The sequence below is a fragment of the Micromys minutus genome (assembly GCF_963924665.1).
Source record: "Micromys minutus genome assembly, chromosome: 29".
NCBI lineage: Eukaryota > Metazoa > Chordata > Mammalia > Rodentia > Muridae > Micromys > Micromys minutus.
The window spans coordinates 33,075,694-33,102,913 of record NC_137964.1 but is presented as its reverse complement, the minus strand read 5'-3'; the positions used below and the strand labels follow the sequence as shown (position 1 = coordinate 33,102,913).

Sequence of the window (27,220 nt, the reverse complement as noted above, 5' to 3'; positions counted from 1 at the left end):
AGACTTCGGGTGAGGCCACATGTGACCCTCTTGAAGACATCTGCCTAGTGTGTCAAGATGAGCATTCTGATCGAGTCACCGGAGGCTCCTGGCCTGGGAAGCTGCTCCTCTGTCTGTCTGCGCCGTCCTTCACCTCTGGGTGCTGGCCAGGGCTGGAAACCCTCCTCTCACCCGCACTGGGTAATCTCCTTGGGTTTCTCTACTGATTTTGCACAGCCTTAGGATGAATAAGCTTTGCAAAGATCCTGATGGAGTGCCACTTGCAGAAGAGTAACTGCTGTGTATGGCAACTCCTTCATGGTGGCCCCCATCTTCTCCTCAGACTTTCCTGAAGCTCCCCACATGTCCCTTCCCGCTGGCCCAAATACCCCACCACCACCAAAGCATAGCAGCTTCCTGAGCCGTTGCAAGCTCTCCCATACCAGATGTGCGCCCACACTACTCCAAACCCCACCGCTCAAAGCTCCTAAATGACGTCATTCCAAGGAGAACAGAAACGGAAACAGAAGCCCCCTGCTAGCTCAGGGCTCCTCATAATCGATCTGCACCCACAAATCTGGAAACAAAGGCAGCCCCCTCCCCCAGGAGCCTCAGGGTGCACCTGTCTGTGCACAGCCTGGCGGTCTTTGTGCCAGCTTCTTGTCTTCAGGAGGAACCAGGCCCTGATTAATGGTTTCTCCGTGCCAGTTCCCCACGGAATCATTAAACACAGGATCTGTTTCATTAAACAGATCCAGGACAATTCACCTTGTGTAATCATATCACATAAAATTTCGCCTCCGTCCTGCTCCAGAGGGGTTGTAAAATTAACGTTACAGAACGAAAATTGGGGGGGGGGAGAAACATACACAGCAGCTGTGTGATCTCTGCTTCTCCCAGATCAGGGTGTCTCAAAACCCGAGGAAGCATCGGAACCCCTGTGAAATCTGGTTGGACACAGACCCTCAAATTTTCCAGGTAACACTGCCGCAGCGGGTCCCAGCCACACATGAGCAGTAAGGAGTTTAAGGCAGTGAAACTTAACGTGTGCGCGTGTGTGTGAGGTCCCCAGAGGCTTGTGAAAATGGAGCATTTCTGATCAAGCAGGTTGGGAGTGGAACCTGGTGGTTTGTATTTGCCAATGAGCTCCCTGTTGTCCTGGTGGCTCGGGTGGAGAATGGGGGCTCTGTTCCCTGGGGAGAGCACTCGATGTGAGAGTTGATGGCACGAATGTAGTCCCAGTGTGAGATGAGCGTGGACCCACCCCCTGATCCCCCACACGCCCTCCATTGGTTTTGAGCTGGTTCAATGCCCGGACTTGGTGTTGCTCTAGGGGTTCAGGTGTCTTTAAATAAAAAAAGAGGTTGGCAAAGTGGCTGCTGGGAGAGAGAGTGTCTCTGGACGTGGGGGTGGTGGTGTGGGGGTGTTAATAAATGCCTGGGTTGGGATTCCAGCTCAGACCTGGGTATGCATGTATCCTGCCACAGGCACATTTTCTGCCTAGTTCCTGGAGGGTTTGAGGAAGTGATGAGTTGATAACCACACCCCCCGGGATGCCTGAGAGCTGGCTTGCTGGGCTGCTGTGTATCCCGGTGACCTGAGTGGTCTGTGCCCCTCTAGGCCTGTTTCCTCACTAACAAAGAGAACCAGGGTTCTCACACTCAGCTGGGTCTGAATTCCCTTCCCAGCCACTGTCTGCTCACACGCACCAGCCTTTCCACCTAGTCAGGGAAAAACACGGGGTCCTGCTCACCGTGACAGGGGGGCTGTGGGCAGGCTCACTACAGTAATACTGGTCACACGGCTGTAGGTTCACACCACCCCATAGGCTGGACGCAGGCCGCGAGATACCCAGGAGAGGACCCACAAATGTGCCAATCTATGCCATCTGGGTTTGACTAGCAGTGCCTCCGTTACAAGACCTCAGAAGCTGAGGGGAGAGTGCACCTCCCAGCCTTTTGCACCCCAGTCCCGAAAGTTAGAGTTGTTCAAGAAAGTGGAAGGGTCAAGTTTCACGGTGAAGTCAGAATCCTTGGCTACCCTGCTCCCACGCTGCCCCAGCCCCTCTCTCCTGTACCTTTGCCTTTCCAGTGGGCGTGGGCGGCAAAGCCTATGTGGCCTCCGTATTTGCGGTTGAACTCTGCCATGAGGGCCTTGTAGGGGTTGCGGATGAGCAGAATGGCCGAGTCGAAGGCCTCGATCTCCTTCTGGCCGCTCTCGTGGGTCTTGATGCAGATGGTCCGCCCGCTCCGCCAGTGGTCTCGCTCACCCTTGAACCCTGGGCACAAGCCCAGTCGAGAAGTTAGAAGTTGGGGGTGTGGGGGTGGGGTAAGAGGTACCCTCCCCCACCCTCTGGAGCTCATGCACCACCTCGGGCTTCCTTCCTTTTTGAGCACCTGTGGGCAGGTCTTTAACAGTCCAGAGGGTCACTGAGGGCGCTGAGACCGGGGTGTGGAGCCTCACCTGCCACACTTCCCTCAGACAAGGACTCTCCGGCCGAGGCCTTCAGATTGTCTGCCCTGAAATCCATTCTCTCACAGGCCCAGCCATGGGGAGACAACAGGTGGCGTGCAGGAACCCAACTCTCTTAGAGGAGAAAACAGGTCCCCAGAACCACAGCCTCCGGTCTAGCTGAGGCAACCCCATGCGGGAGATGGCCCTGAGGTCGCAGCCATCCTGGTTATAGTGTGGGACTCCAATCTCCAGAAAACAATAAAGAAAATTTCCCAATGCCCCAAGGAAGGCACCCATGACGTCATCCACGATGACGGAAAGTCACTTCCCCATCTCACAGTGTCTTGGACACCACAGTGGTGTCAACCTAGCGCGGTACTGCGGAGATGAAAATAAACTGCGCTGGTCTAGAAATACTTACTCCGAAGTCTAAATGTTCAGTAGATGGGTGTGGCTGGGATTCCCTGAGGAATGTTGCCAAATTCCACCACCAGAGCCCCTGTGCCCCCAACACCCATTTTCTAATGGACCCAGCAGCTCCGCTACACACAGGTGGCAAATTTAAATATTACTTTCTGGAGTCACCACATAAGTTACCTACTTATCTGGGGAGCATGTGACCCTCAGGCACCGAGGAGCTACTGGACAATTGTTCCAAGCGCTGGCCTCGGAGCTGAGAAAAACGTCTTTCCTTGTGTCTCTCCTCACAGCTCCGGTATCAGGGGTGAAGTGTGCTTGGATCAGTGTCCTCAGGTCCCCTCCTGCCATTATCTGGTTGTGGGTTTTGGAAAACCTCTTGTGTTTGGTGCTGCCTCCTCCCATTTGAGGCTCAGGAGGGAGAGAACCTGGGCCCAGGCTCCACAAGGTAGCACGAACACTGAGTCAGACAGCTCCATGCTCTCTGAAGCCAGGAGGGAGCTGGTGGGTGGGCCTGAACCGGATGTCTACACTGCTGCTTCACCTCCCCTCTTTCAAGCCACTGAGTAAGAGCACAACCTCAGAACCCTCTCAACATGTCTTATAACTCGGGGTTGACAGGAGATGAAAATCCTTTAGATCCCTGGCCTCTGTGATCCTAGGGGCCCCTTCTCTGAGGGTGGAGCTTGTATAGCCAGGCACAGCTCCAGTTCTGCTGAGGGTCTGGGTTCAAATCCCGAGAGAAACATCACACATAGTAGGTGCTACCTCACACATAGTAGGCCTTACAGTGCTCAGGGATGGCTCTACCCACAATGGATGGGGCCCTCCCATATTAATCAAGATAACACCCCACAGACCAATCTGAGGGAGGGGATCCGAGTTGAGCCTCCCTCTCCCTGGCATCTCTAGTTTGTTCCAGGTTCTATAAAGAAAGCAGGCTGAGCAAGCCAGTAAGCAGCACCCTTCTGTGGGTTCTGCATCAGCTCCTGCCCCTTTCCTGTGTGAGTTGATGTTGGTTGGTGTCTTTATCAAAGCAAGTGAAAGCAAACTGCTCCTACACCCCTGCAGGCTCCAACCTTCCACCCCACCCTCTTCCCCTCCCACCACTCTCCCTCAGTCTCTGCCTCCCACCTGCTTTCCATCCTGTTGCTGTCCGGTTTCTCCTTAGTTGAGCCATAACCGCAGGGTCTGTGCACCAACCCATCTGCTTTTAATCAGCCTCGCGAAGCACACACCATTAGCTTTAGTAGGTGTAAGATCACAGGGCCAGAGACGCACAGCAGTGTGCCCAAGATCACACAGCCAGGAAGCATTCCTTCACTAAAACTTCAGCCGAAGCCACAAGCAAGGGTTTGTCTGCACACAGGTATAAAACCCGTACCAAGGGGAACGCTTCATGTCCAGGGCCAGCCTGATTTCTAGCTCCCACTAAGAGGCCCAAGAATAATAAGGACATGAGGGTGAACTGGGAAACAGTTGAACACACTCTCTAATCAGACACTTGAAAAACTGTGACTTTGGGGCCAGTTATAGCCCTTCATCAGGCCCCACTTTCCAGGACTGGGGGCAGGTAAGAGGGCAGCGCCTGTCACCACTAGCTCAACATGGTACCTGGGGGTGGCTGAACTTCCCTGAGATACCTGGTACACAGTCGGTGCTCCATAAATGCACCCTGAAAACTACACGAAGGAAACGCATCTCCAATGTAACGGTGCTTGGAATGTGGCACCCAGAAAATACTGTAAGGTGAGATGCCTGGTAAACAGTTGACACTCAATAAATGTCCCAAAGGAAAACAGCTATTAGACCTCTATTGACAGCATAGAGCTGTTGGTCAGTCAGTATCTGGGGTGAGGTGGCCAGGACACGTTAGGTGCTTAATAGATGTCATTTGGGCTCAGAGGGGGTTCCAAGACAGGAAGACACATGGTATGTGTCAGACATACGAGGGAGAAGAACATGAGGCCTGTGGCAGGGTGGATAGCGCGTCTCCCTCACCCTCTGCCCCTCACCTTTGTTGTACAGAGAGCCGTCGAAGTAGTAGCTGCCCGTGTAGAAGCCGGTGGCCAGCTCGATGAGGTGGCGAGCCCATGTGTTGCCGGCACCCGGGAAGCTGGCTAGCGCAATGAGTTTCTTCGACTTGGCTGGGAGGAATCTTCTGTCCATACAGCGGTTGTCTGTGGGGCGAGACAGGGGTCAGCACGGTATGCCCTGGTCTCAAGGTCACCGAGCGCATAGTAGGGACCAGCATTAGTCTAGTAGGAGAGCAAGCCTCCTGTCCAGTCTCAGATGTCTCCAGCACAGCGGGTCATTCACAGTTGGTGGTTGCAATTAATGGACTGAGAGCCTGCCTACTGGAGACCCAGCCCCACCCACTGCAGCCCTACCTGAGCCAGAGGCTCTCTGGTTCCTTTTGGTGCCAGAGGGGCAAGGGCCCCCAAGTGGTCATGGACCAAAAGGCTTAAAAAGGGCCCGCCTCTCCCTTTATGGAAACTTAAAAGAACTTAAAAAAAAAAAAGTCCTAAAACAATTACAATGTTGCACTGTAATTAAAGACTCACATCGAGAACCACACATCTTTCAGAATGGTAGGATGAGGGTGGCCAGGCTGGGGAAAGGAGTGGAGAGATCTGTGCCTCAGTCAAAAAAGGGGCAGACAGAAACATTTCATTCTGAGGTTTATCTCCCGCCCCTGCCCCGTGATAAAAGCTTGGCTGTGGGGCTGGAGAACCCACTCCTTTATCTCCCCCTCCTGGGAAGCTCTGGTGGTTGCTGCTGTCCTCTGTATTAAATTTTGTCCATGTTAAGGGCCACAGCTGACTGGATTCCCTCTGCCCCGCTTTTTTTTAGTTAACGCTAGACTTTATTTCTGTGTTGTTCCTTAGGGTGTCCTGCTTCTCCCTAGTCATGTCCTCAGCTAAGGGTCAAATTGTTTATTTTGTTCATCCTCAGAAATTATATGATTTACACACCATGGATACTTTCCATTATTTCATGGTACGTTCTGAGAATTGACTGATCATAAAATGTTTCACGGTGTCTTCTGGTAACTCTCTGTGATGGTCTGTATGTGCTTGGCCCAGGGAGTGGCACTATTAGGTGGCCATGTTGGAGTGGGTGTGTCACTGTGGGTGTGGCTTTAAGACACTCCTCCTAGCTGCCTAGAAGCCGGTCTTCTGCTAGCAGCCTTCAGAGGAAGATGTAGAACTCTCAGCTCCTCCTGCACCATGCCTGCCTGGATGCTGCCATGCTCCCACCTTGATGATAATGGACCGAACCTCTGACCCTGTGAGCCAGCCCCAGTTAAATGTCGTCCTTATAAGAGTTGTCTTGGTCATGGTGTCTGTTCACAGCAGTAAAACCCTGACTGAAACACGGTCTGACCATGAACCTGTAACATGTAACTTTCCTGTGATTATAAAAATAACTGCAAAACCCAAAGCTTGTAATTGCTCACTTGCTTACTATAAAGAGGCTCCTCTGCTTTTGGTCTGAGCTGCTTTCTTCCCCTACCCCCGGGGAGACTGTAAGTTTGGACTAGCCTTAGAAGCAACATCTCAGTGTTAGCTGCTGGTCCTCAGCACCATAACAGTCTATTTGATTCTAAAGCTTCATCAACCAAGGCAGGAGCTAGAGGTTTTCTAGGCTGTGGAACCCACACTTTCGACTGCCTTGCCAACACCCCGACTGCTTTAACACTGGGCACCTTTACCTCCCTGGATTGCAGTCTCCTCTCTGCAGGGAACAGAAGTGAGCAGGCCACTCAGAGTGGAGTGTCCGAAACCCTGCTGAGAAGCTGCATTGAGAAGTAAGGTCCTGGATTCTAACTCTGCCCTATTTTGCTGTGTGGCTCTGGCCACACTGACCAGTCTCTCTGTTTAGTCGCCCCTTTGTAAACTGGTCACATGATGGCATGCCATCAATGCCACTGGAGGGTTGGATGGGTTAAGCATGGCACTGAACACCAGGACACAGCCTAACGGTTCGAATCCCACCATGAGTGTCAGGGCTTATAGTGCAGCGGATGCTTAATAAAGGACAGCCCTGAGGACCAAGGTCTGAGCAGCAGAATCTATGGCATACAACCCTTCTCAGGATCTGCTGGCGTGGCTCAGGCAGTGGGGGCAGAGAATAAGCACAGAGAGGCTTTCAGCTTCCATCGGGGCCTCAGCAAAGCCCCTCCTGACCACAGTGCAATTAATCTGTGTACAACTCTCCTCCAGGTCAGGGCCGAGCGACTCTGCCCAGATGCTGGACGATCCCAGAAACCTAGCTGTGCTGGTTGGTTGTGTGTCAACTTGACACAAGCTGGAGTTTCACAGAGAAAGGAGCCTCAAGTTGAGGAAATGCCTCCATGAGATCCAGCTGTAAGGCATTTTCTCAACTACTGATCAAGGTGGGGTGGGGGAGGGCCCAATACATAGTAGACAGAGCCACCCCTGGGCTGGTGGTCCTGGGTTCTATAAGAAAGCAGGCTGAGCAAGCCAGGGGAAGCAAGCCTGTAAGTAACATCCCTCCATGGCCTCTGCATCAGCTCCTGCTTCCTGACCTGCTTGGGTTCCAGTCCTGACTTCCTCTGGTGATGAACAGCAATGTGGAAGTGTAAGCTGAATAAACCCTTTCCTCCCCAACTTGCTTCTTGGTCATGGTGCTTGTGCAGGAATAGAAACCCTGACTGGAGACACCAGCACACACTCCTCCCTCCTCACTGGACTAGAAACGAGCAGTTTACTCACCAGGACCCCGAATGCAACACCAGATCGGGTGGGACTGCCTGCTAGGGACCACCAGTCACACGTAGGATGCATGTGCAAATCACAATCAGGCATCTGGTGTATCCTCTCTTAATTTCAGCGTGCAAGTGTGGGCTGCGTTGCTTGCACTTTTGCTGTTGACATACCTGTGCAGTGTGCACCTGCCCATCTATATTACCATCCCTGCCACCACCGTCACCACCATCACCACCGTCACCACCGTCACCACCGTCACCATCATCACCACCACCACCACCACCACCACCATCACCACCACCACCATCACCACCACCACCACCATCACCACCACCACCACCACCACCACCACCGTCACCACCACCACCACCATCACCACCACCATCACCACCACCACCACCACCGTCACCACCGTCACCACCATCACCACCATCACCACCACCGTCCCAGTTTTCTTCTCTGCTGCTGTGATAAAACACCACCCGCCCGAAGCATCTCTTTGGCTAACACATCCCAATTATGGTCCATGAGGAGGGAGGTGAAGGCAGGCACTCAGGCAGGAGCAGAGGCCGGAACCGTGGAGTAAACCGTCTCCTGGCTTGTTCAGCCTGCTTCCTGTACAACCCAAGATCATATGCCCAGAGGTGGCACCACCTACAGTGGGCTAGAGCCTCTCACCCCAATGATTAAGCAAGAGAGCACCTCACACACACGCCTGTGTGCAATCTGCGGGGAATACCCCTCAACCGAGATCCCCTCCTCCCAGACATACCTAGGCTTGCATCCGGCTGACCGAACTAACAAACACAATTGCAACCATCACCCTCTGTCCCCTCTATCTCCATAATTACTGCCTTCATCCTCACCACCCTAGCCACTGCCGTCCCGTCCCTGGCATCCCCGTGGGCAGTAGAGGGATAAGCAGTCAGTGAGGGCTCCCCTGGCAAAGGGACAAAGATGGAAAGGGAGATAGAGTCAGGGAGTGGGGAAGGGAGGGAGGAGGGAGGAGGGAGGAGGGAGAGAGGGAGGAGGGAGAAGGGAGAGAGGGAGGAGGGAGGAGGGAAGAGGGAGGAGGAACTCTGAGGCCAACCAGCTATAGTTTCAGCCCTCTGCCCCTCAGCAGCTCCCTTCTCACCGCTGGCTCAGGGACCCACTGGCCAGGACACATCTGGGGGGTGGTGTCAGTCGAGCCGGCCTGCCTTACCTTGGACCTGCGTCTGGTACACGATAAAGTAGCTGGGGGTCCCACAGCTCTCGAACTCCTCCGCGCTGCACTTCTGGGCGCAGAGCTGCTCGTCCTCCCGGTCGTGAAGAGGGAACCGCGTGGTGGGAAAGCCACAGTGGCAGGCAGTGCCGGCGAGGGCTGCCAGGGGGAACTCCTGGGCAGGAGAGCGGAGCAAGAGTCACCCAGTCCCGGTACCGCCCAAGCATCCTCCTCCCGGACCTCTGCAGCTGCTGGCCCTGGCCGCTTTTGTTTATCTGACCCCTTACCTGAAATAAGACTTCAGGGGAGACTTGGTATTCCTAACCAGGAAGGGCAGTGGAGAAGCAGGCTCCCCCACAGCACCTTCCCAGGTGGCCAAGGGGGACCCGCAGTATGCCAGCCTTCGCCATCTGGTGGTTCCACAGTGAGGTCAAAATCATTGTGGAAAAGTGCTATGGGAGGACTGAACATCTGGACCCTTTGCTTCCCCTCAGCTGTTACCATAGCAACTCCTCACACAGCCCTGGTACCAAATTGGGGGTTAGAAGTCATCCAGAGCTGGTGCAAAGCCTTGCTGGCCCGGTCAGGCCCGTGAGTGTCCTGAGATCCAGGTATCCACAACCCCAGCGATACTAGGTGGTTAGTGCTGGTAAATTCTCCCTGATCCCTGTCCCCTGCTGAGAGCAAGCCTGTGGTCAGTGCTACCTTCTCCAGCACAAGAGATTCACCAAGGGCTGCATTAGAGAGTGTCAGACCGTGCTGACACTTTCCCCCTGGAGCACGAGCCAGAACTGAGAAATGCATCCTGTCCATCTGTCCGTCCTGTCTCCATCTTCCCTGCACCAACGCCATACAGTGCACGTCCTGGGACATTGTCAAAGATCTGTGCTGTAAATTATCAACTGGGCATCCACGCGCATGCCCCAGCACACACATAGAGGACAACTTGCAGAAACTTGCCGCTTTCTCCTTCTACCTTGTGGGTCTTGGGACTCAAACTCAGGTCTTCAGGGCTGGTGGCAAGCCTTCTTAGCCACTGAGCCATCTTGCTGGCCCAAATCTGTGCCTTTAAATCCAAAAGGATAGAGATGTGCCACGGGCATACCAGAGCTGCCTTGGGATGTTTCCTTTGCCCTCTGGGTAGCCAGGTTATCTCTGTCCTGTTGGCTTCTAAACCAGACACAGCCCAGCTGTCCCCCTGGGTCCAGGAAGACTTGAGAGAAAGTCATACTTTGTACCTAGTGAGCTCTGTCCCTGCAGGTCTCACATCTTATTCTCTAGGAGCTTCAGGGAGCAAGGTGTCACACAGTGGGGTCCCACTGGGCCACCCTGGGCTACTGCTCATGATGTTGCTTAACCAGGAGAGTTGATTATTCTTCCTCAGCTATCCACAACCTCATACTCCCTCACTGTTAGACACAGCAGGCAACTTATTCCTTCTGCTCTGCAGTTCCCCTGCCTTGAATCCACAAACCAACACAGTATTCTGTCATAAGTTGGCGTCCTTTGACATACTATGACCTCATCATGGGTCACTACCTGTGACCCCATCTGTTCTGAGTGAGCTACTTCCGTTCCTCAGTGGCCTCAGCCACCCTGCCCTTCCACCCCGAGTGCTGCGGACAGCCCCAGCTTACCTTCTCTGTGCAGAGGTCCACGCACTTGTCCACGGACATGTTTGGCATGGCAACTGACACAGGCAAGGCCAGGGAGAGGTTGTTGGGTCGGCGGAAGCAGCCCCTGAACACCGCACTTCCATCTGAAGAGCCAGAGGGAAACCAAGCCGTCAGACCCAGCTATGGCTAATCTTGAACATTCTCTTGACTGTGCCCGGAACCAATTAGAATCTAGAAGCTGGGCAAGCTTGCAAGGGGTTTTCCTGAGTGGATCAACTTGAGGTGGAAGATCCACCGAAATCTGGTGTGCTGGCTGGTTTTGGGTCAACCTGACACAAGCTGGAGTTATCACAGAGGAAGGAGCCTCCCTTGAGGAAATGCCTCCATGAGAGCTAGCCTTAAGGCATTTTCTCAACCAGTGATCAAGGGGGGAGGGCCCCGCCCATTGTGGGTGGAGCCATCCCTGGCCCAGCCCATTGTGGGTGGAGCCATCCCTGGCCCAGCCCTTTGTGGGTGGTGCCATCCCTGGGCTGGTAGACCTGGGTTCTATAAGAAAGCAGGTTGAACAAGGCAGGGGAAGCAAGCCAGTGACATCCCTCCATGGTCTCTGCATCAGCTCCTGCTTCCTGACCTGTGTGAGTTCTAGTCCTGACTTTCTTTGGTGACGAACAGCGATGTGGAAGTGTGAGCTGAATAAACCCTTTCCTCCCCAACTTGCTTCTTGGTCATGGTGTTTGTGCAGGAATAGAAACCCTAAGACACTGGGCCACACCTCTGGTATCAACCCTCATAAAAGGAACGTGGGAAAGCTTTTGCCTGCTTGCCCCCACTCTGACTGGCAAGCTCATCCACTCTGCTGCTGAGGCATTCTCTCACCGTTATTAGAATCTACTCCTTCAGGATCTCAATGTAAACTGCAGACCAGCAGCTCTCCACGACTTCCCTGGGACTCCTGAGCCAGACTGGGAATGTTGGTACCCAGCCTTATGGATTGAACAACTACCTTATCATTAGCTCTTCTGTCAGACAGCCATTGTGGGACTACCCAGACCACAGCCGGTAGGTCACTAAAGCACTCTTAATAAATCCCTTTCTGGAAGAAAGACCTAGAAGGTTGAAGCCCAGAGAAGGCAAAATTCACCCCAAGGTCACACAGCATGCCAAAGCAGAGAGGGAAAAAATTGGGCCACTTCCCAGTGAGTGAGCTTAATATCTCAAGGTAGACTCTCCTCGGCTCCAGCGTCTGTGTCAACACGTGACTGAAACAGGTTCTCCGTGGGCTACCCTTTCCTCTTCATAAATGAGGGTCCCTGCACCGTGAGCTGTGGCAGGCCTGCGCTGAGACTGAGAACAAGGGGAGAGAGTCCCACACCAGACTGCAATGGGCGGGGAGAGCATGAGGACTTTGTAGCCCAGTGCTCAGGGAGGAATCTTCCTTGATGTTTAGCAGCTGTCCACAACTGGAGCCCAGGGAGGAGGGCTGAACAGGGAGCCCTGACTTCAGACAAGTCTGCAGAGCCTCAAGGAGCCAGAGACAGCACCTGGGGAATAGGTGCAGGGCGCAGCAGGCTGGGAGTTGGCCCTCAGAGCAGCCAGCCTCGAGGATGTGGGCTTTTCCTGCTCTCAGCCCCCGGTAAGAGTGGAGAGCCTCAGCAGAGCTCCCCACGGCCAGTGAAGATATTCAAGCCTTCTAAGTCAGCAAGGAGAGTGTCCAGCCACCTCTCGGGAGCCTGGCGGAGGCCATTTCTCTAAGTGGCTGTCCTTTTTTAGCTTAGTCAGCTGGACACTGAACATGCCAAGGGTGGCTGAGATCTTGGCTCTTCCCACTGCCCTCTTTCTCCCATCTTGATATGGGTCATGTGACTCTGCCTAGTATCTATGACATTTAAAAATAAAAGTGAGGTGACTCTGGCTCCCTTGGCCTCCCTGTGGCATAAATATATCTGGATTCCCACACCACTGGGATTATAGAGCCCAGTGCAAAGGGGGTCAACTGTAAGCCCAGACGGACCGGGTGCAGACGTTTGACTTATCCAACTCAGCAGATTTAGACAGTCATCTTCAGTTTTCACCGAGCCTCAGTTTTCCTCATCTGTGAATTGGGTCTCCGTCTCCTGCACCTAGAAGCTCAGTACTAGGCAACAGTTACTGTCAGTGCCCCTTTAATAGACAGCTCACCCCAGGACAGGATGAGGGTGATCAGACACTTTGTCTCAGTGTTGAGAAGATGACCTCCTCAGGAGGCACCCTCCGCTAATACATGGGTGAAACAAACCCCAGCCTTCTGTTCCTTGGGCTGGTCACCTCTAAAATTCATGTAGTGCCATCTGCAGAGGGCCCAGGGAGGGTTTTCACGAGTGGTTAGCTCAGTGAAGGACTGGTCACTGGCTGCTTCTAGTTCTGATCCTTCATCTCCCAGCAGAGGCAAAGTGGCACCAGCTTTGGGAAAACGGTGTAAGACCACTTAAGGAAGAATGTCTTATGAAGGTCAGGGCTCCCGGCTTTCTCTGGCCGCAGGTTGCGAGCGACGTGTCCCAGTCACGTTCCAACGGCAGCTGCGACGGCAGCCCTGTATGCACCGTGTCGGGCATATTTCATTCGCCTTCACAACAGCCTGTGAGGTCATCAGGACTATTACTCCATATTACAGGCAGAGAGCCCCAGACGTCGAAGGACACCATCTCCAGGTCCCACAGCCCCAGGGAGCAGAGCTAGCATTTGCCTCTGGTCTCCCTGTACACATCAAAGGCGCTTTCCCTTCCTGGGCTTCTCCACATGAGCTATGCCCAGTTCTAAGGTGGGGCTCCTGAGACCCCGTGCTGCCCACACTTACTTCCCAGAACTCTCCCCGGGTTCTGGGACGGTTGCAGGAGCCTGTGACCCACATTTTGACAATGTCAGCTCTTACGCCGGTAGCCGAGCGGGGGTGTGTGACCCGGCAGACTGAACTTTTTCTCCAGAAAGATTTGAGAAGAGCAGTGGCGTGCTGACACGGGTTGCTGGGGTCAGCTTCGAGAGTCGGAAGCCGTCACTTCCTTGTTCTGTAAATATCGCCAGGAATCAGCTCAGAGGCAGACCGGGAGGAGGACTTCTTGGTCTGAAAGAAGACATGGCCCCCTGGGTCATTAGGCCAAGTTCCACTGCATTAAAGATGCTGGCTAGTGGATACCGCTAGCTAGAAGCTGTTCTCAGCCAGTGAGTTACCTACACTCAGAGATACACTGAATTCTACAAAGAGCTGCCCTGACTAGGGGAGGATGTTTGAGGTGGCTGTTTTCCGACGTCATCAGAAGGTCCTGTGGATGATGGAAATCCAAGTAGCTTGAACTGGGTAGTTCTCAGAGCAAACTTAGAGATTCTTTCAGGAGCACAGTGCACCATGATGAGGCTGTCTAAGGCTGTCACTTGCTTGGTGGCCCCAGTGTTGTTTGGAGTTGTCCCCAATTTACAGACAGCAATCAGAGGCACGGAATGGACCTGCAGCTTGGCTAGAGTCAGGGTAGCAAAGGAATAAAAATCGGGCAGAAGTATCGCTCCCCATGTCTGCCTGTGTCGTGAATTTTGTGGGGAAGCGCAAGCTGAGTCCACCTGTTACAACTGGTCCTGTCTCCCAGGGCTGTGAGATTCACCGGTGCCATATGTTAGTGGCTGGCAGAGATCGAGCTGACAAGCTCCACCCAGAGACACGAGTTTCCTGGACAAGCCGGAGGTGGGCGTGGAAGGAAGTACCAATAAGCAGTAAGCACAGAAGGCACAGAATCTTCCTTCTGACTCTCAGCGATGGGACTCTCCAGAGCTAACAGTCATGGGCAGAATTCACTATCCAGACGGGGATACATTCACTAGGTATTGAGATCTTTTGTTGTGAACTTTATAATCAGGGAAGAAAAGAGGACAAAGGTCAGAGTGGCTACCAGGTGGAGGATGAAAAAGAATCCCTGAGAAGGGGAAAGAGGAAAGAGCTGAGGAAGAGGAAATGGGCTGAGCAGGGATCCCTGGGTGGCAGTCAAGGGCGCACTGCACCCGAGGTCAATCAGCACCGTGGACAGCCACTCACGGAGCTGTGGGACCTCCCTGCAGTAAACACAGCCCTCTGGATCCTCTCTACCCCAAATCCTGCAAGCATCCTCAGGCAGACACACTCTCTCGTGACCGCCTATAAAATCACAATGTTCTCCGCCACCAGCTGGTCTGTCCCTTGGGGAAGAAAGCGAAACTCAACGGCACATTTAGCAAACTGTTGTGACAAATGCAATCCCACCAAAAAGACAGTCCATTTCTTGCTTCTTTTGTATGTGCCAAGAGTGAATCCGTGTGCCCTGGAGTCTCTGCCAAGGCAGGAAGACAGGGCACCTGCAGAACCCGGCCCAGCCTGCCTCTGAATGTCTTTATTACAGCAGAAGCGATTGATCTCCTCATGGGCCCACCAGGGTGGCACTCGGGAATAAATGGCCCCGAAGGACCTTCTGGCTTGGAAGCATTCTCTGTGAGTTCTCCAGGAACCCTGCAAATGGAGTCTTGTTTCTGCTCTCTCCGTTTCCTGGAACGGGTGCTTGCGTCATGTATGTCACCCTTGCCAAGGTTGCCAAGAGCCAGAGACTTGGATGACATCTTTCTGAGTTGTTTATGGCTAATGCAGATCCCAGGTATGGGGGTCAAGGGTGCTTTGGAGTCAGGGCAAAGGAAGCAGAGATGATGTAAATCTTAGAGCCCGGAGACAGGAAAGGGAGTCAGGGGTCAGGGGCCAGGGGAAGGAGGTGGGCTGAAGCTGAGTCCTTGCAGAGTAGAGATGTTCCAACTGTGTGTCAAAACCCGTTTCCGGCAGTTTCCAGAAGGCACCAGGGCATCAGGAAGCTGTGCTTGCCGCATCTGATCTGCACCTAGGTTTTTCTACGTCTAGCTCCTCTTGCCTGGATTTTCCCGGGTTCCTCAGTAGTGTGTCTCAAGTCTGGGTGTCCTTCCTTCTCTACCAGACAAAACTTGACCGGTCATTTGAGGACCCCACCAAAGGTGCCCTCTTCTGCGATGTCTCCCGGGGTGTCCCACGGAGCTCCTTCCTCTCCCTGCAGCCCCGTTCCCACAGGCTTATAAGAAGGAGACACGAGGCAAGCTGCCTCCCCCAAGGCTTTTTGCTGAATCTGGAAGTTGCTTTTGGCTGAATGATGGCCTCTTGCTCACCTCAACTCTCCTGAGAAGAGGATTCCACTCCAGTGTCCCCTTGGCTCTCCTCCAGGGCTGAATCAACCCAGCTGGCGACCTACCAACCCCAGGACTGCGGCCTCCCTGAAAGAGTGGTCGCACCTCCCCCATCGAGTCTACGTGAAAGTACACAGTGCCCTGCTTTGGAATCTCCACACACCCCTCTGCTGACTGGGAGCCCAGCAGGTATCTCCGTGGGACATCTGGTCAACTACCTTCTTACCCACACCACCTCCCTTCTAGTCTCAGGGGACAGCCTTGAGGCTGAGGATAACGCTTTCCTTTAGTTCTCCACAGGGCTCCACAACTTGCACACCACACTGGAAACATCTCTGCGGGCCTTAGAGCAGTGGTTCCCAATCTGTGGGTCAACGACCTCTTTTGGGGGACAGGCATCATGACCCTTTCCCAGGGGTGACATATCAGGTATCCCGCATGTCAGACATTTCTGTGATAACCAGCAACAGCAGCAAAATGAGTTATGAAGTAGTGATGGAAAGAGTTATGGTTGGGGGTCATCAGAACTTGAGGGGCTGTATTAAAGGGTCGCAGCATCAGGAAGGTTGAGAACCATTGATCTACAGGGTCTAGAGAGCGAGGAACAGTGATCTGCCATTTAGTTAGAACCGTGGTCAGACCCAAGCCAGCTGCACCGGCTTTCTCTGGCTTTCTCCCACCTCTGAGCTTTGCCCGCTGGACCTTCAGACCCAGACCGAGGTGGCTGAGGCAGATGGTGCAACTGGCACAGATGCAAATTGGTGGCACGCTTAACCCTGTTCGCCGCACGGAGAAGCTTGCACGATGCTACTACCAAGATCCGGGATCCCACTGAGAAGACGCTTCATCCCTACAGCTTAGTGTGGAGCTGCAGCCAAACACATGATGCTCCTGTCTCACTGTACAGAGGGTGGGAGCTATGGAGGACAGCCTGGAGTGGTCTGTGGGCACCTTAGGGCCGTGGAATCCAGCAGTGCCTGGTATCTAAGGCCTGCCATCCTGGCCACTCTGGAGGCCGAGGCTTTGGGAAGGACTGTGGGACAATGACCACAGAAGAGATGTCGCCTGCCTCTCTCCCCACATCCTCTCCTTGGTTTGAAAACTGCAGTTTTCCCAACAAGGCTTGAGTTGGGAACACTAACAGGTCCCTGGGGATCTCTTGGAAGAGCAGGGAAGCCTGAACTGGAGAAGGCCCCCCTACTGCTCACAGGCTTTGTGACTAAGACAGGTTTCTCACCTCAGGTGGGAGCACCTAAAAGCAGAGTCTTGTGTTTGTTTCCTTCCCTCCCTCCCTTTTTATTTTGTTGTCCTGGAGACTGACCCAGGGATCTCGTGCATGACAGGCAAGCACCCTACACTGAGCAACATTCCCAGCCCCCTGCCGAGCCCTTAAAGGTGCTCCAAGACTGGTTCTCACTGCTGCCCTAGACTTGGAATCATCTCCCACCAGCCTCCCCAGTAGCAGGAATGCCAGGCCCGTGCCACGAGGCTTAGCTTTCCCTCCCATTTCAGGGGACACCAGGAAGATGACCTGAGCTAGTCCAAATCAAACGCTCGGAAAGGGACAAGGGGTCTGTGCTTTTACGGCTGTGGCTACTACCTTGCCCTAGGTAGGGCAGACAATTTCATCTCAGGAAGAGACAGGACAAGACCAGGTCCAGACTGAGCGGGGCAGAGGAGAGCAGGGACACGGGAAGGTTGGGTGGCTGAGTAATTTCTGGCGTGGGGCAGACTCACGTACACCTTCGGGCAGACTCCTGGGCCAGCTGCAGCCGGTAGACTGAGAGGCGGTTGACTCCGCCACACACACTGCCCCGCTCTCCCTTGCAGGCCATGTCACAGTCGGCTTCACTCACATTGGCTGCCTGGATCTTGTGGCCACAGTAGCACTCGGCGCCAAACTCCAGCCCAGCATACAGGTAACCCCTGGGGGGAGGGAGAAGCTACTGTCAGGCAGGGCGACAGCACCCTCCTGCCTAATGTGTTATATTCCCACATATCCCCACACACCCCCATAGAGCTATGCACACACACACACACACACCCATACAGCTATGCACACACATACACACACACCCCCCATACAGGTATGCACATACACACCCCCATACAGCTATGTACACACACACACACACACACACACACCCATACAGCTATGCACACACACACACACCCATACAGGTATGCACACACATGCACACACCCCCATACAGCTATGCATACACACATACTCACTCACACACATACACCCATACAGCTATACACACACACACACACACACACACACACACACACACACAAAATACAACTACTCTCTCCCTCTGAAGAACCCACCCTCCACCTTCTAGGAACCTATCACCTCATCACCAGGTCCTTGGAGAAGGGGGTGGAGCTGGGGCACTTGTATTCCTTTGGCAGGCTACAGAACCCAGCTCACATTCCCAGCCAAAAAGAAAACTTCTTCCTCCAAACAAAGCAAAACAGAATTCCAGGGGCCGCAAAGATGTGCTATTTTTTCCTAGCTGTGAAATCTTTTCCTAAAAAGGCCACTTGGTGGACGGTCTAAACACACAGAAGGAGGCTGCAGGCTCTGGCTGAGAATTCGGGGAAGGGGGAGCCCTGCCAGCTTCCTGCCATGAGGGCTCCTCAGAGAGCAGCCTGCTGGAATGTCCTCTGACAGAAGAGATGCTGGTGGCAATGGCTGTCCCCCAGATCCCGACGTGCTGGGGAGACAGGCAGAAGCAGCAGATTTATGGCTGCCCTCGCCCTGGTGACTTGGTGACATTAGCCCTGCCCCATCCACCTGCTCCCCCTAGAAGGTGAAGGAAGAGCAGCTCACATGCCTGGGCATCTTGGAACTCACTTGCAGGACCTGTCCCCATACCCCTGCTTCTCAGACATTCCTCAGGACCCTCTCCTACAATGGAGCCCACTGACGGAAGCAACATTTCCCAAGGAAAGCACACTATCAGTGCTGAAACTGGGGACAGCCTGTTCCTCAGAGCCAGATGGATGAAGGCTGAGGAGGAGCGACACAGTTCTAGAGAGGGCTTAGCAGCTTCCGGCAAGGGAAGGGGCTCGTATGCCAGCTGACCTCACGGCTGTCTGTAAGTTGCATTCTCTAAGAGGTGGATTTAAAACCAGGCGTGATGGCACTGTGATCCCAGTGACCCCAGAGCTCCAGGCAAGAGGACTGCCAAGGCTGTGATCACACAACCACCACATCTCAGAGACAGTCAGTTGTCCAGATTAAGCTCACCCATGCAACCATCAGACCGTGCACACCATACCTTACCAGCCTACTCCTTGGCATACTCCATATAGCTGTATGGTGAAATGTATGTGCATACATATGCAAACACACAAATATGCATAAATGCACACGTGTGTATCCATACATGTGCAAACATGTATATATGCATTTATATATGTGTATACGCATGTGCTTATGTGCACACACATGCATGTGTACACATGAAGTCACATGTACACACATGTATATATACATTTATGTGTGTGCACACATGCTTATATGCACATATATGCAGGCACATATGCACAAACATGCATATATGCATTTATATATCTGTGTACACACATGCTTACATGCACACATGTACATACACACTAGTCAACCATTCTTGGCAATTCTTTCTACATTCCCCTGTTCACCCTCTGACAAGCCAAGGGAAATGACATTACGGAAGGAACACCCAGAAAGGGTTGGAAGGGACATGTCTGGGGATATGGTGACAGTGTTGGGGCCTGGGGCACTACCGTTCAGCACAGTTGTCCTGGCAACGGAAGACTGTCATCTTTTTGTAGTCGAAAAAGGACACACCTCGCAGGGCCCGGCTCTGGGTATCGTCCAGGTAGCAGCCGATGTACTTGGCTATAGGGAAAGAGGAGGAGTCAGGCTTACTTGAAGATGAAGTTGGAGGGCAGCAGGAGGCGGCACGTGTGTCCCTGGCTGTGTGGCTTTGCCAAGTGTTAGTACCTGATTCTGTCCTCAGCACACAAGCAAGAGATGGGAACTTCTGGGTGCTGGCCAATCAGGGCAGTGGGGACCAGTGGGGTGAGGCTGCAGACCCTGAAGATAGTAGGGCACAGGAGGGATTCCTTTCTCCGGACCACAGCCACGTGCTGAGGGTCTCCTGGTGACACTGAGCACCGAGGCCACACCTGTAGTCCAGGAGTCCTACTTCGCCCAGGGCAAGGCCTGTTTTAGTGGCTGTGGAGGGTCTGGAACTTTCCACTCCTTTACAGCCTGCCTCAAGGGCCTCGCAGCACACGGATGGTTCAAGATTCCGTCCTCACTTCGCACGTGAATCCCCAGGCCTATGGGGTTGACTCTCCTTACAGTGGGGTGAAATCTCCCAACCGGTGGCCAGAGTGGAATCCCTCGTGAACGCTCTAAGATACTGTCCACAACCGTGTGTACTCGAGCCAGGGGTCTGGCTATTCACTGGGCTGCGCTCAACACTTCCTAGTTCACCTCTCCAGGGATGGGGTGAATATTTCCATCCAGGAAGCACTTCAAAGGATCTCTGAGAACCATGCATTTGTTAATTCTGTGAGCACTCCCCTTTGTTCCTGGCAGGAACTCGAACACAAAGACAGCACCTTACAGTTTGTGTAAAACTCTTAGTTTTTTTTTTTCTCTCTTAACATTTTCCCCAATATCTGGATGCAAGTTACGGTAAGAGCTTCATACACATCACCTACTGACTCCTCACCAAGACTCTACTCTGTGGTCCAGAGAGGTTGCCATCTCTGCTTCGGGTAACACAGCTTGTACGAAGAAAGCCAGAGCTGGACACACACAGCCTGGCTCCAGATCCCTCTTCTGGATGCTCTCGATGTGCCTGCACACTGGGAAGCCCTGCACTCTCCTGCCCTTACAGATTGAATGAAGATTCGAATGCAGGTCTACGGTACCCACAGTGGCTCCTTCTGCCCTTCCCTTGGAAGAGACGGTACCCACAGTGGCTCCTTCTGCCCTTCCCTTGGAAGAGACGGATCCAGCCAGGTCCTGGGATTAAATGGCCTTCCTAGGGAGTGACCAGGAAAACCTCAATGACAGTTGACACATCCTCTGCCTAGGATGCCGCCCAGGTTAAAGGAGAGCCGATCCTTTAACTGTCCTTGTCCTGGGGAGCAGAGCCACAGAAGGAGGCTCCCTACCATGCACGGCTATCAGCCACTCTGCCAGACACTGGTCTTCAACTTAGCAACCTGGACTTCCTTCACACAACAGCGGTAATGGCTCCTTGTAGAACAGACTGGCTTCAAAGGGAACACCGCTGCCCCAGCTCCACATGATCCTGTCACCGGTAACAGTTCTGGAGGGTCCTGATGGCCTTTGTTCTTCCGAGCATCCTAAATACCTCTGGCCTCAGACAGAATCTCAGCTGCTAGGCTGCTGCACAGGGGGCACAGGGCAGGGCCACCCACACACCCTTCACTTTAGGCCTTCATTAAAAGACTGAGCATCTAAGTCTTTGTTTATTTCTGCTTCCAGTAAAACCCAGGGACCGACACACACACACAGGTATCACTTTACTTCGGCCTATTGATTTGCTGAATTCACCCACAAGGAGGGTCTCAGATCAAACCCAAGCCCAGCTCCACCTGCTCCAAAGCTACCACTTTTGAGGCAGAACCTTGGGGGTTTCTCTGTTTTTCTGAAACACCGATAGAGAGAGAGAGAGAGAGAGAGAGAGAGAGAGAGAGAGAGAGAGAGAGAGAGAGAGAGAGAAGGCCAGAGGCAGACAGAGACACAGAGAGACAGGGACAGAGAGAGGGAGAGAGAGAGGAACAGACAGGGACAGAGACAGACAGAGATAGAGATAGAGAGAGAGACAGACAGACAGGGCCAGAGGCAGACATAGAGAGAGAGACAGAGACACACAGAGACAGACAGGAACAGAGAGAGGGAGAGGAACACACAGGGACAGAGACAGAGAGAAAGAGGGAGACGGAGAGAAAAGAGAGTGCCTGTGGTGACAGTCAGGAGAATCACATGTCTTTCCATCTCAAACCTAGACTCTTAGTTTGAAATGACATGCTCACCATGACAGAGGTCCCTTTTTCAGTCTGTAAGGTATGGGTATGGTGTGTGGTGGGGGTGTGGGGGATAGAACCCAGGCCTTTGGGAGCCAGGGATCTATCTGTGACTCCGTCTGGCCCTCCCCAAGCTAGTACTAGACTGAGATGTCCCACACAGCTTGTATACACCTCTGTTGAAGGAACACCCACCGAGTGTCTACTCCCTTATCTGTCAAAGGAAGGGAGACACAAGGTCCTCTGGACACACTGAACATCGGCATGTCACATACCATTGCCAGGTGACGTCAACACCAAGGCAGGACCTGGTGGCTCCTCCCCACCTCCTGTCCTTGGAATGTCACAGCACTGCCAAGTTTGAGCTCAGCCTTGTGACCGCCAACCACTGGGCCCTTCCCAGCCTCCTTCCCAGGCAGAACCTCAGAGGCAGGTCAGGTCAGATATGTAAGTCAGGGACCTAGTTACAGGCCACACAATGGAGGTGACTTATGGCTGAGCCCATATAATTCATTAGTCTCCCAGGAAATAGGGATGGTAATAATAAATCATTAGGACCCCAGGAAATAGCTATGGCTTCATCTCCAGCCCAGAATTCAGCATGTGAGGACCTCTTCCTGCACTGAATTCCTCTCCTTTTTTCCTTCTGCTATTGTTCATCTTCCCACAGAAGCCTCTTCTCTCTGACGGAGGCCATTTGCTAGGAGGATGGTGGCTAAGCACACGCAGGTTTGCCTGTTCCTCTCTGTGCTGCCGTGGAAGGACCCTGAAGTACCCTGCTGTGCTGACGTTAGCCAGGACTGGGTTTGTAGCACCAAGGCACAGAGCTGGGCTCCTGCGGACATCACTGCCCACTCCAAGAAGTGGGACCAGAAATTCTGCCCTGGGTTATTTGAGGTGAGCACTGCCTCAGGCACAGCCCCTGACCAAGGAGAGACACAAGATTCGCCCGGTGCTTCAGAATACGGCCTCGTGACGGTCGGGAGGTGATGAGGTCAGCTATGTACTGTATGCATATTCATAGTATATGTGCACACGCGTAGATAGATATTCCTGTGTGTAAACAAGTGTATGTTTGTGTGTAGGATGAAGTGTTTATCTATGTGTGCATGTATGGGGTGAACACTCGCACACTCGTGCACACACTGCAGCTGTCACCAGATGTTCCCTAGGTTTCTGCTCCTGTGTTCTTTCCTTCCTGGTTAGATGGAGTCATGAAGCCACTCACTGGCTGTAATGGGGTTGTGGGAGGTGATGTGTGTGTACAGCTCCAGGCAGTACCTGGCTCTCAGTCCCACACATCAACATCCACAGGGCACTGCCTGCTTGGGAGGGGGGCCAGGCTTCAGTGTCAGGTAAGAAAAGCGTTTTGATTTTGGTACTGCTGATCTCAGGTGCTGAACCTCAAATAAGTCGATCAACAGACAGGATATGTTTTCCTAATGACATTCCCTGCTACTTGGGCTGCCTGCCAAGAGCCTGGAGTTTGGGGCTACTTTCCTATATGTTCGTGTTCCCCCACCTCTCTCTCTCTCTCTCTCTCTCTCTCTCTCTCTCTCTCTCTCTCTCTCTGTGTGTGTGTGTGTGTGTGTGTGTGCAGTTCACAACACATGTATAAGGTCAACTGCTGGGCTGTGCCCAGGATTAAAAAGAAGGCACACATGCTTTGGATAACTTCATTTATCCGGCAATCGTTGTAACCAGGGCAAGCCATGGCTCTCTGAATTCAGTCTTACCATGTTCAATACGGACCAAAACAGCCTCACATTCATGGAGTGGCGCTAGTTGAATGAAGCAATGAATCAATCCTACATGGTCCAGCCACAGCGGCCATCTAATGGTCACTAACAACAATGACATCAGGAACCAGAGGGCGAGCCAGGCACGTGCACAGACCACTCTATCTAAGCCGCGAGCATAGATCTCGCAGGCGCTCAATAAATAGCGATGCTACTGTCTACAGCCACAGTGGCCACGTGACGGTCCCCCAGTATCCCATACGGGGTGCAGCCAGAGCGTGCACCTGGCGCTGTCCCGGGTGCTGACGGGCCGAGCTGGCAAAGACTGGACCGCCCCTGCCCTCTGGAGCACAGTGTGCAGAGACCCAGCTGTGCAAGCAAGAGAGAGGTCTTTGAATTGTGATGCGCAGGGCTGCGGGGTAAAGCCAGGGACTGTGGCTGTGACCGTGCACCGGGTGGAACTGGTTAGGTCGCTCTGGAAAGCAGCTTCGGGAGGCAGAGGCTCCAAAAGAGGAGATGTGCAGAGCTGTGTGGGGAAGAGTGAACAGGCTAAAGGTTTTAGCTCCTGGGGTAAGGAGAGTAGGAAGCAGCTCAGGGCGTAGCAGGGGCGGAAGGGTGCAGACGGAAGGGAGGGAATCTGAGAACATAAGGAAAAGGGACTTTGGGGACTTTTAAAGGACCGGGTGGAATTTGAGGGAATAACAGAGAAAGAACTTGCTATTAGGTTTCTATTAGGTTTCTCTAACAGACCAGCCTCACAAGGATGGCTAAGAGATGACTGCCCACCCCCGTAGATCACGCATGCGCAGTGGGCGCCCCCCAGTAGATCACGCATGCGCGGTAGGGGACTACTCCCTGAACATTGCTAACTGCTAGTTCTGTCTGAGATGTATTGGGTCCGTGTCTTACTGGGCTCTCGGGGCTGCCTGGAAGGGACTCATTGTTAGGCCTGTGAGATAGGTGTAGAAGAAATTCAGGCAAAGAAGGTCAAATCGTTGTCCGGGCTTCACAGATGGCTCAGGTGGGCCTGGAACCCTAGGCCAAGACCCCCGGGCTGTTCTGTCTTCTTCTCTCATTGAGCTCTGGGCTCACAAGATGACAAGAATCTCCTGGACAGCTTCTGAGCCAGGTTCAGGCTGAGACTGGGGCAGGGGCACCTGTCCCTGTCCCTAGGATGGGTCCCTTTGTGAATCCTGTGCCTCCCATGGGTGGAGAAGAGCTTCCTACAGTGGTGCTGCAAAGGCTTGTGGGACCAAAGCTCTCACCCCATTCTCTCTGGGTTTCCCTGCACATCCTCCCATCGGAATCTCATGAGCTGTTGTCAGGGCAGGTTTCCCCAGTCTGCTGGTCACATGATAGCTGCCTGTGGTATGGGGGTACCTTCAGAGACAGCTAGGCATCTGGGTAGATGGTACTTAAAACCCCAGGTGGTCCTGTCAACAGCTGTGAAGCCCTTAACAGGCATCTTTAACCTCTCAAACCCCATTTCCACACCTGGTTCTCAGTTTTATTTCCAGCTATTTGTATGTGTGGTGGTAGCTATGTGCCAGAGGCATGTAAGACCCCCCCAAACCCTAAGTTGTGGTTACGGACAGGTAATGTGGGTGCTGGGAATGGACCTCGGGTCCTCTGGAAGAACAGTATCCATTTGATCTCTTTCTTACCTCCTGAACCACCTGTCCAGTCCCGTTTACTTGTTTGTGAGACAGGGTCTCCTAGCCTAGTCTGATCTCCAATTCTCTGTGTAGCTAAGAATGACCCTAGACTTCCGAGTCTTGTTTCTACCTCAGTAGTGCTGGGGTTACATGTGTGCCCTACCCTGCCTGGGGAACGTGCATCTGTTAAACAGGCATGAACTCATCTGGACCCTGCTCTAGCCTGGGATCTGTACCGGAAATCAGGATCCTTTTGGGGTGCAAAAGAATGAGAAAATGCAAGGCAAAGGAATTTACCAAGGCTAGTGTTAGTGCCTGGAGCATGGGCTCATTATATAGCCCAGGCTAGCCTCTGACTCCCTCTCTCCCCAGGGCAGTGTTAGTGTCTGAAGTATCATCTAATCATCGACAGAATGAGAATTCTTTAGCATGCCCTTAGCTTCACTTCTATAGGTAGCTGCCATTAATCCTGGGCTCCCTGTGTCTCACCTCCCTCTCCCCCTGTTTCTCTCTCTCTTCCTCCCCCTCTTTCTTCCCCTCCCTCTCTCTCTCCCCCCCTCTCTCCCTCCCTTCCTCTCTCTCCCTCCCTATCTCTCTCTCCATCCTCCCCTCTGAGACAGAGTCTCATTATACAGCCCAGGCTAGCCTCTGACTCCTCCTAGCTGGCCTCCTGAGGGCATGATGTATTTATTCACCACCCTGCCCAGCTGCCTTCCTGTCTTACAACAGGAAGGGTAAGTTCTGCTTAACACGGTGGAGCTGATTCTGCACGTATCTAGCGCTCACCACAGATCCTGGGACATCCAGTGCTCTGAAACACGGATTCTGGAGTTTCTGCGTCTAACAAGCATTTGGGATTCTAAACCAAGCCAAGTGTGGGGTTCAGACAGAACTTGCCAATTAACGAGTAGCTACGTGACTCACTCTTTATGGATGACAGGACCAATTGCGTCTGTGTTTTCTCTCAATCCCTCAGGGCACTTACCTCTCTCCTCCTCCTTTTCCTTCTCTTTCTCCCGAACAACCCTCCCCTTGAGGGCTCGGCTCCAGGCTCCTCCGTAGTCCCCCAGCTTGGCTCTCTCGCTGGTGTCCTTGCCTTTGAATGAGGGTCCGTACCTGCGTGCGATGCTGGAGGCCTCCACGGTGTCCCGGAAACCTCTGCCCAGGTGCAAGTCACCCAGGAAAGGCAAATCGGCTCCTTCTGCCGGGCTCCCCGCTGCGGGGCTGGCCTGGCTCTGGGGCACTGCGGGCTGGCCCACGAAGCCCGAGTGCAAGAAAACGAGGCTCCCAGCAGTTAGGTAGATAGCCAGCAGGGTAAAGAAGCGCACGGGCTTCCTGCGGAAATACCGGAAACACCGCTGGAACTTGAACCAGAGCTTGGCCATAGCAGGATCATTCCGGACTGGCTGGGGCAGGCTGGGTGGATGGCTGGGAAGGGGCGTAGAGGGCGTGGCTTCTCGGGAAAGATCCCTCCACAGAGACAATGCAGCAGGAAAGGGAGTCAGCACCTGGCTGAGTCCAGAGGTGACAAGGACAAAGGTTTCGGGAATCCCAAGGTCAAGGTGAACTGCCTGGAGCCAAGGGAGGGGATTTACAGGACACAGTCTGTGTTCCCTATATCTTGTTCTTCATCAAGAGTGTGGCTAAGGAACTCTGGTGACAGGGATAGAGGGAGGGAGGCCCGTGGCTGCACTCTGACTCCTTCTCAGCCTCTTGGGCTGTGAAGCTTGATTAGTTCTCTGAGTTCTTTGACGCTGGCCTCCTCTCTATCTCCAATGGGCGACCAAGCCGTGTGCCACCTTCTGGGGACATGTGCCGGAAGGACTCCATCTGGTCAAGGTTCAAGCCACGGGGCTACCACCTGTAAAGCATTGGACATCATCATGAGCCTCCCTTCACCAAAGCCTGGAATCGAAAGACAGATGTCCTGAGCAACTTGAAGGGGGTGTGAGGAAGCCCAGAGGCTTGCGTGGGCTTCAGGAGTGCAGAGCCCTGCCTTCACCTCTGCCGCACTGGAACTGGGGTGCTTCAATTGCTGGGCTGCAGTCTGGGGTTTGTATAGGATCTGCACACACACTCCTGTGGGTTTCCGTCTCACATGGCCTAGAACACGGAGTACAGTCTCAGTGCTCAGGATCTGTTGTTACAAAGTATTTCAAACATA

The 27,220-nt window shown here is 53.4% G+C and overlaps 1 protein-coding gene across 1 annotated transcript in view; it reads right to left on the bottom strand.

Annotated features, from left to right (window-relative positions):
• WSCD2 (WSC domain containing 2) overlaps positions 1-26,441 on the bottom strand; it is a gene marked incomplete at its 5' end in the record, with an annotated part of 34,790 nt that extends 8,349 nt beyond the window's left edge. Inside the window, 7 exons of the mRNA XM_080941457.1 lie at positions 2,057-2,257; positions 4,866-5,030; positions 8,788-8,962; positions 10,425-10,546; positions 17,341-17,525; positions 19,377-19,491; positions 26,042-26,441. Coding sequence (XP_080797583.1) covers positions 2,057-2,257; positions 4,866-5,030; positions 8,788-8,962; positions 10,425-10,546; positions 17,341-17,525; positions 19,377-19,491; positions 26,042-26,441 — 1,363 coding nt within the window. The remainder of the gene's footprint in view (positions 1-2,056; positions 2,258-4,865; positions 5,031-8,787; positions 8,963-10,424; positions 10,547-17,340; positions 17,526-19,376; positions 19,492-26,041) is intronic.
• Positions 26,442-27,220: the final 779 nt, after the last annotated feature.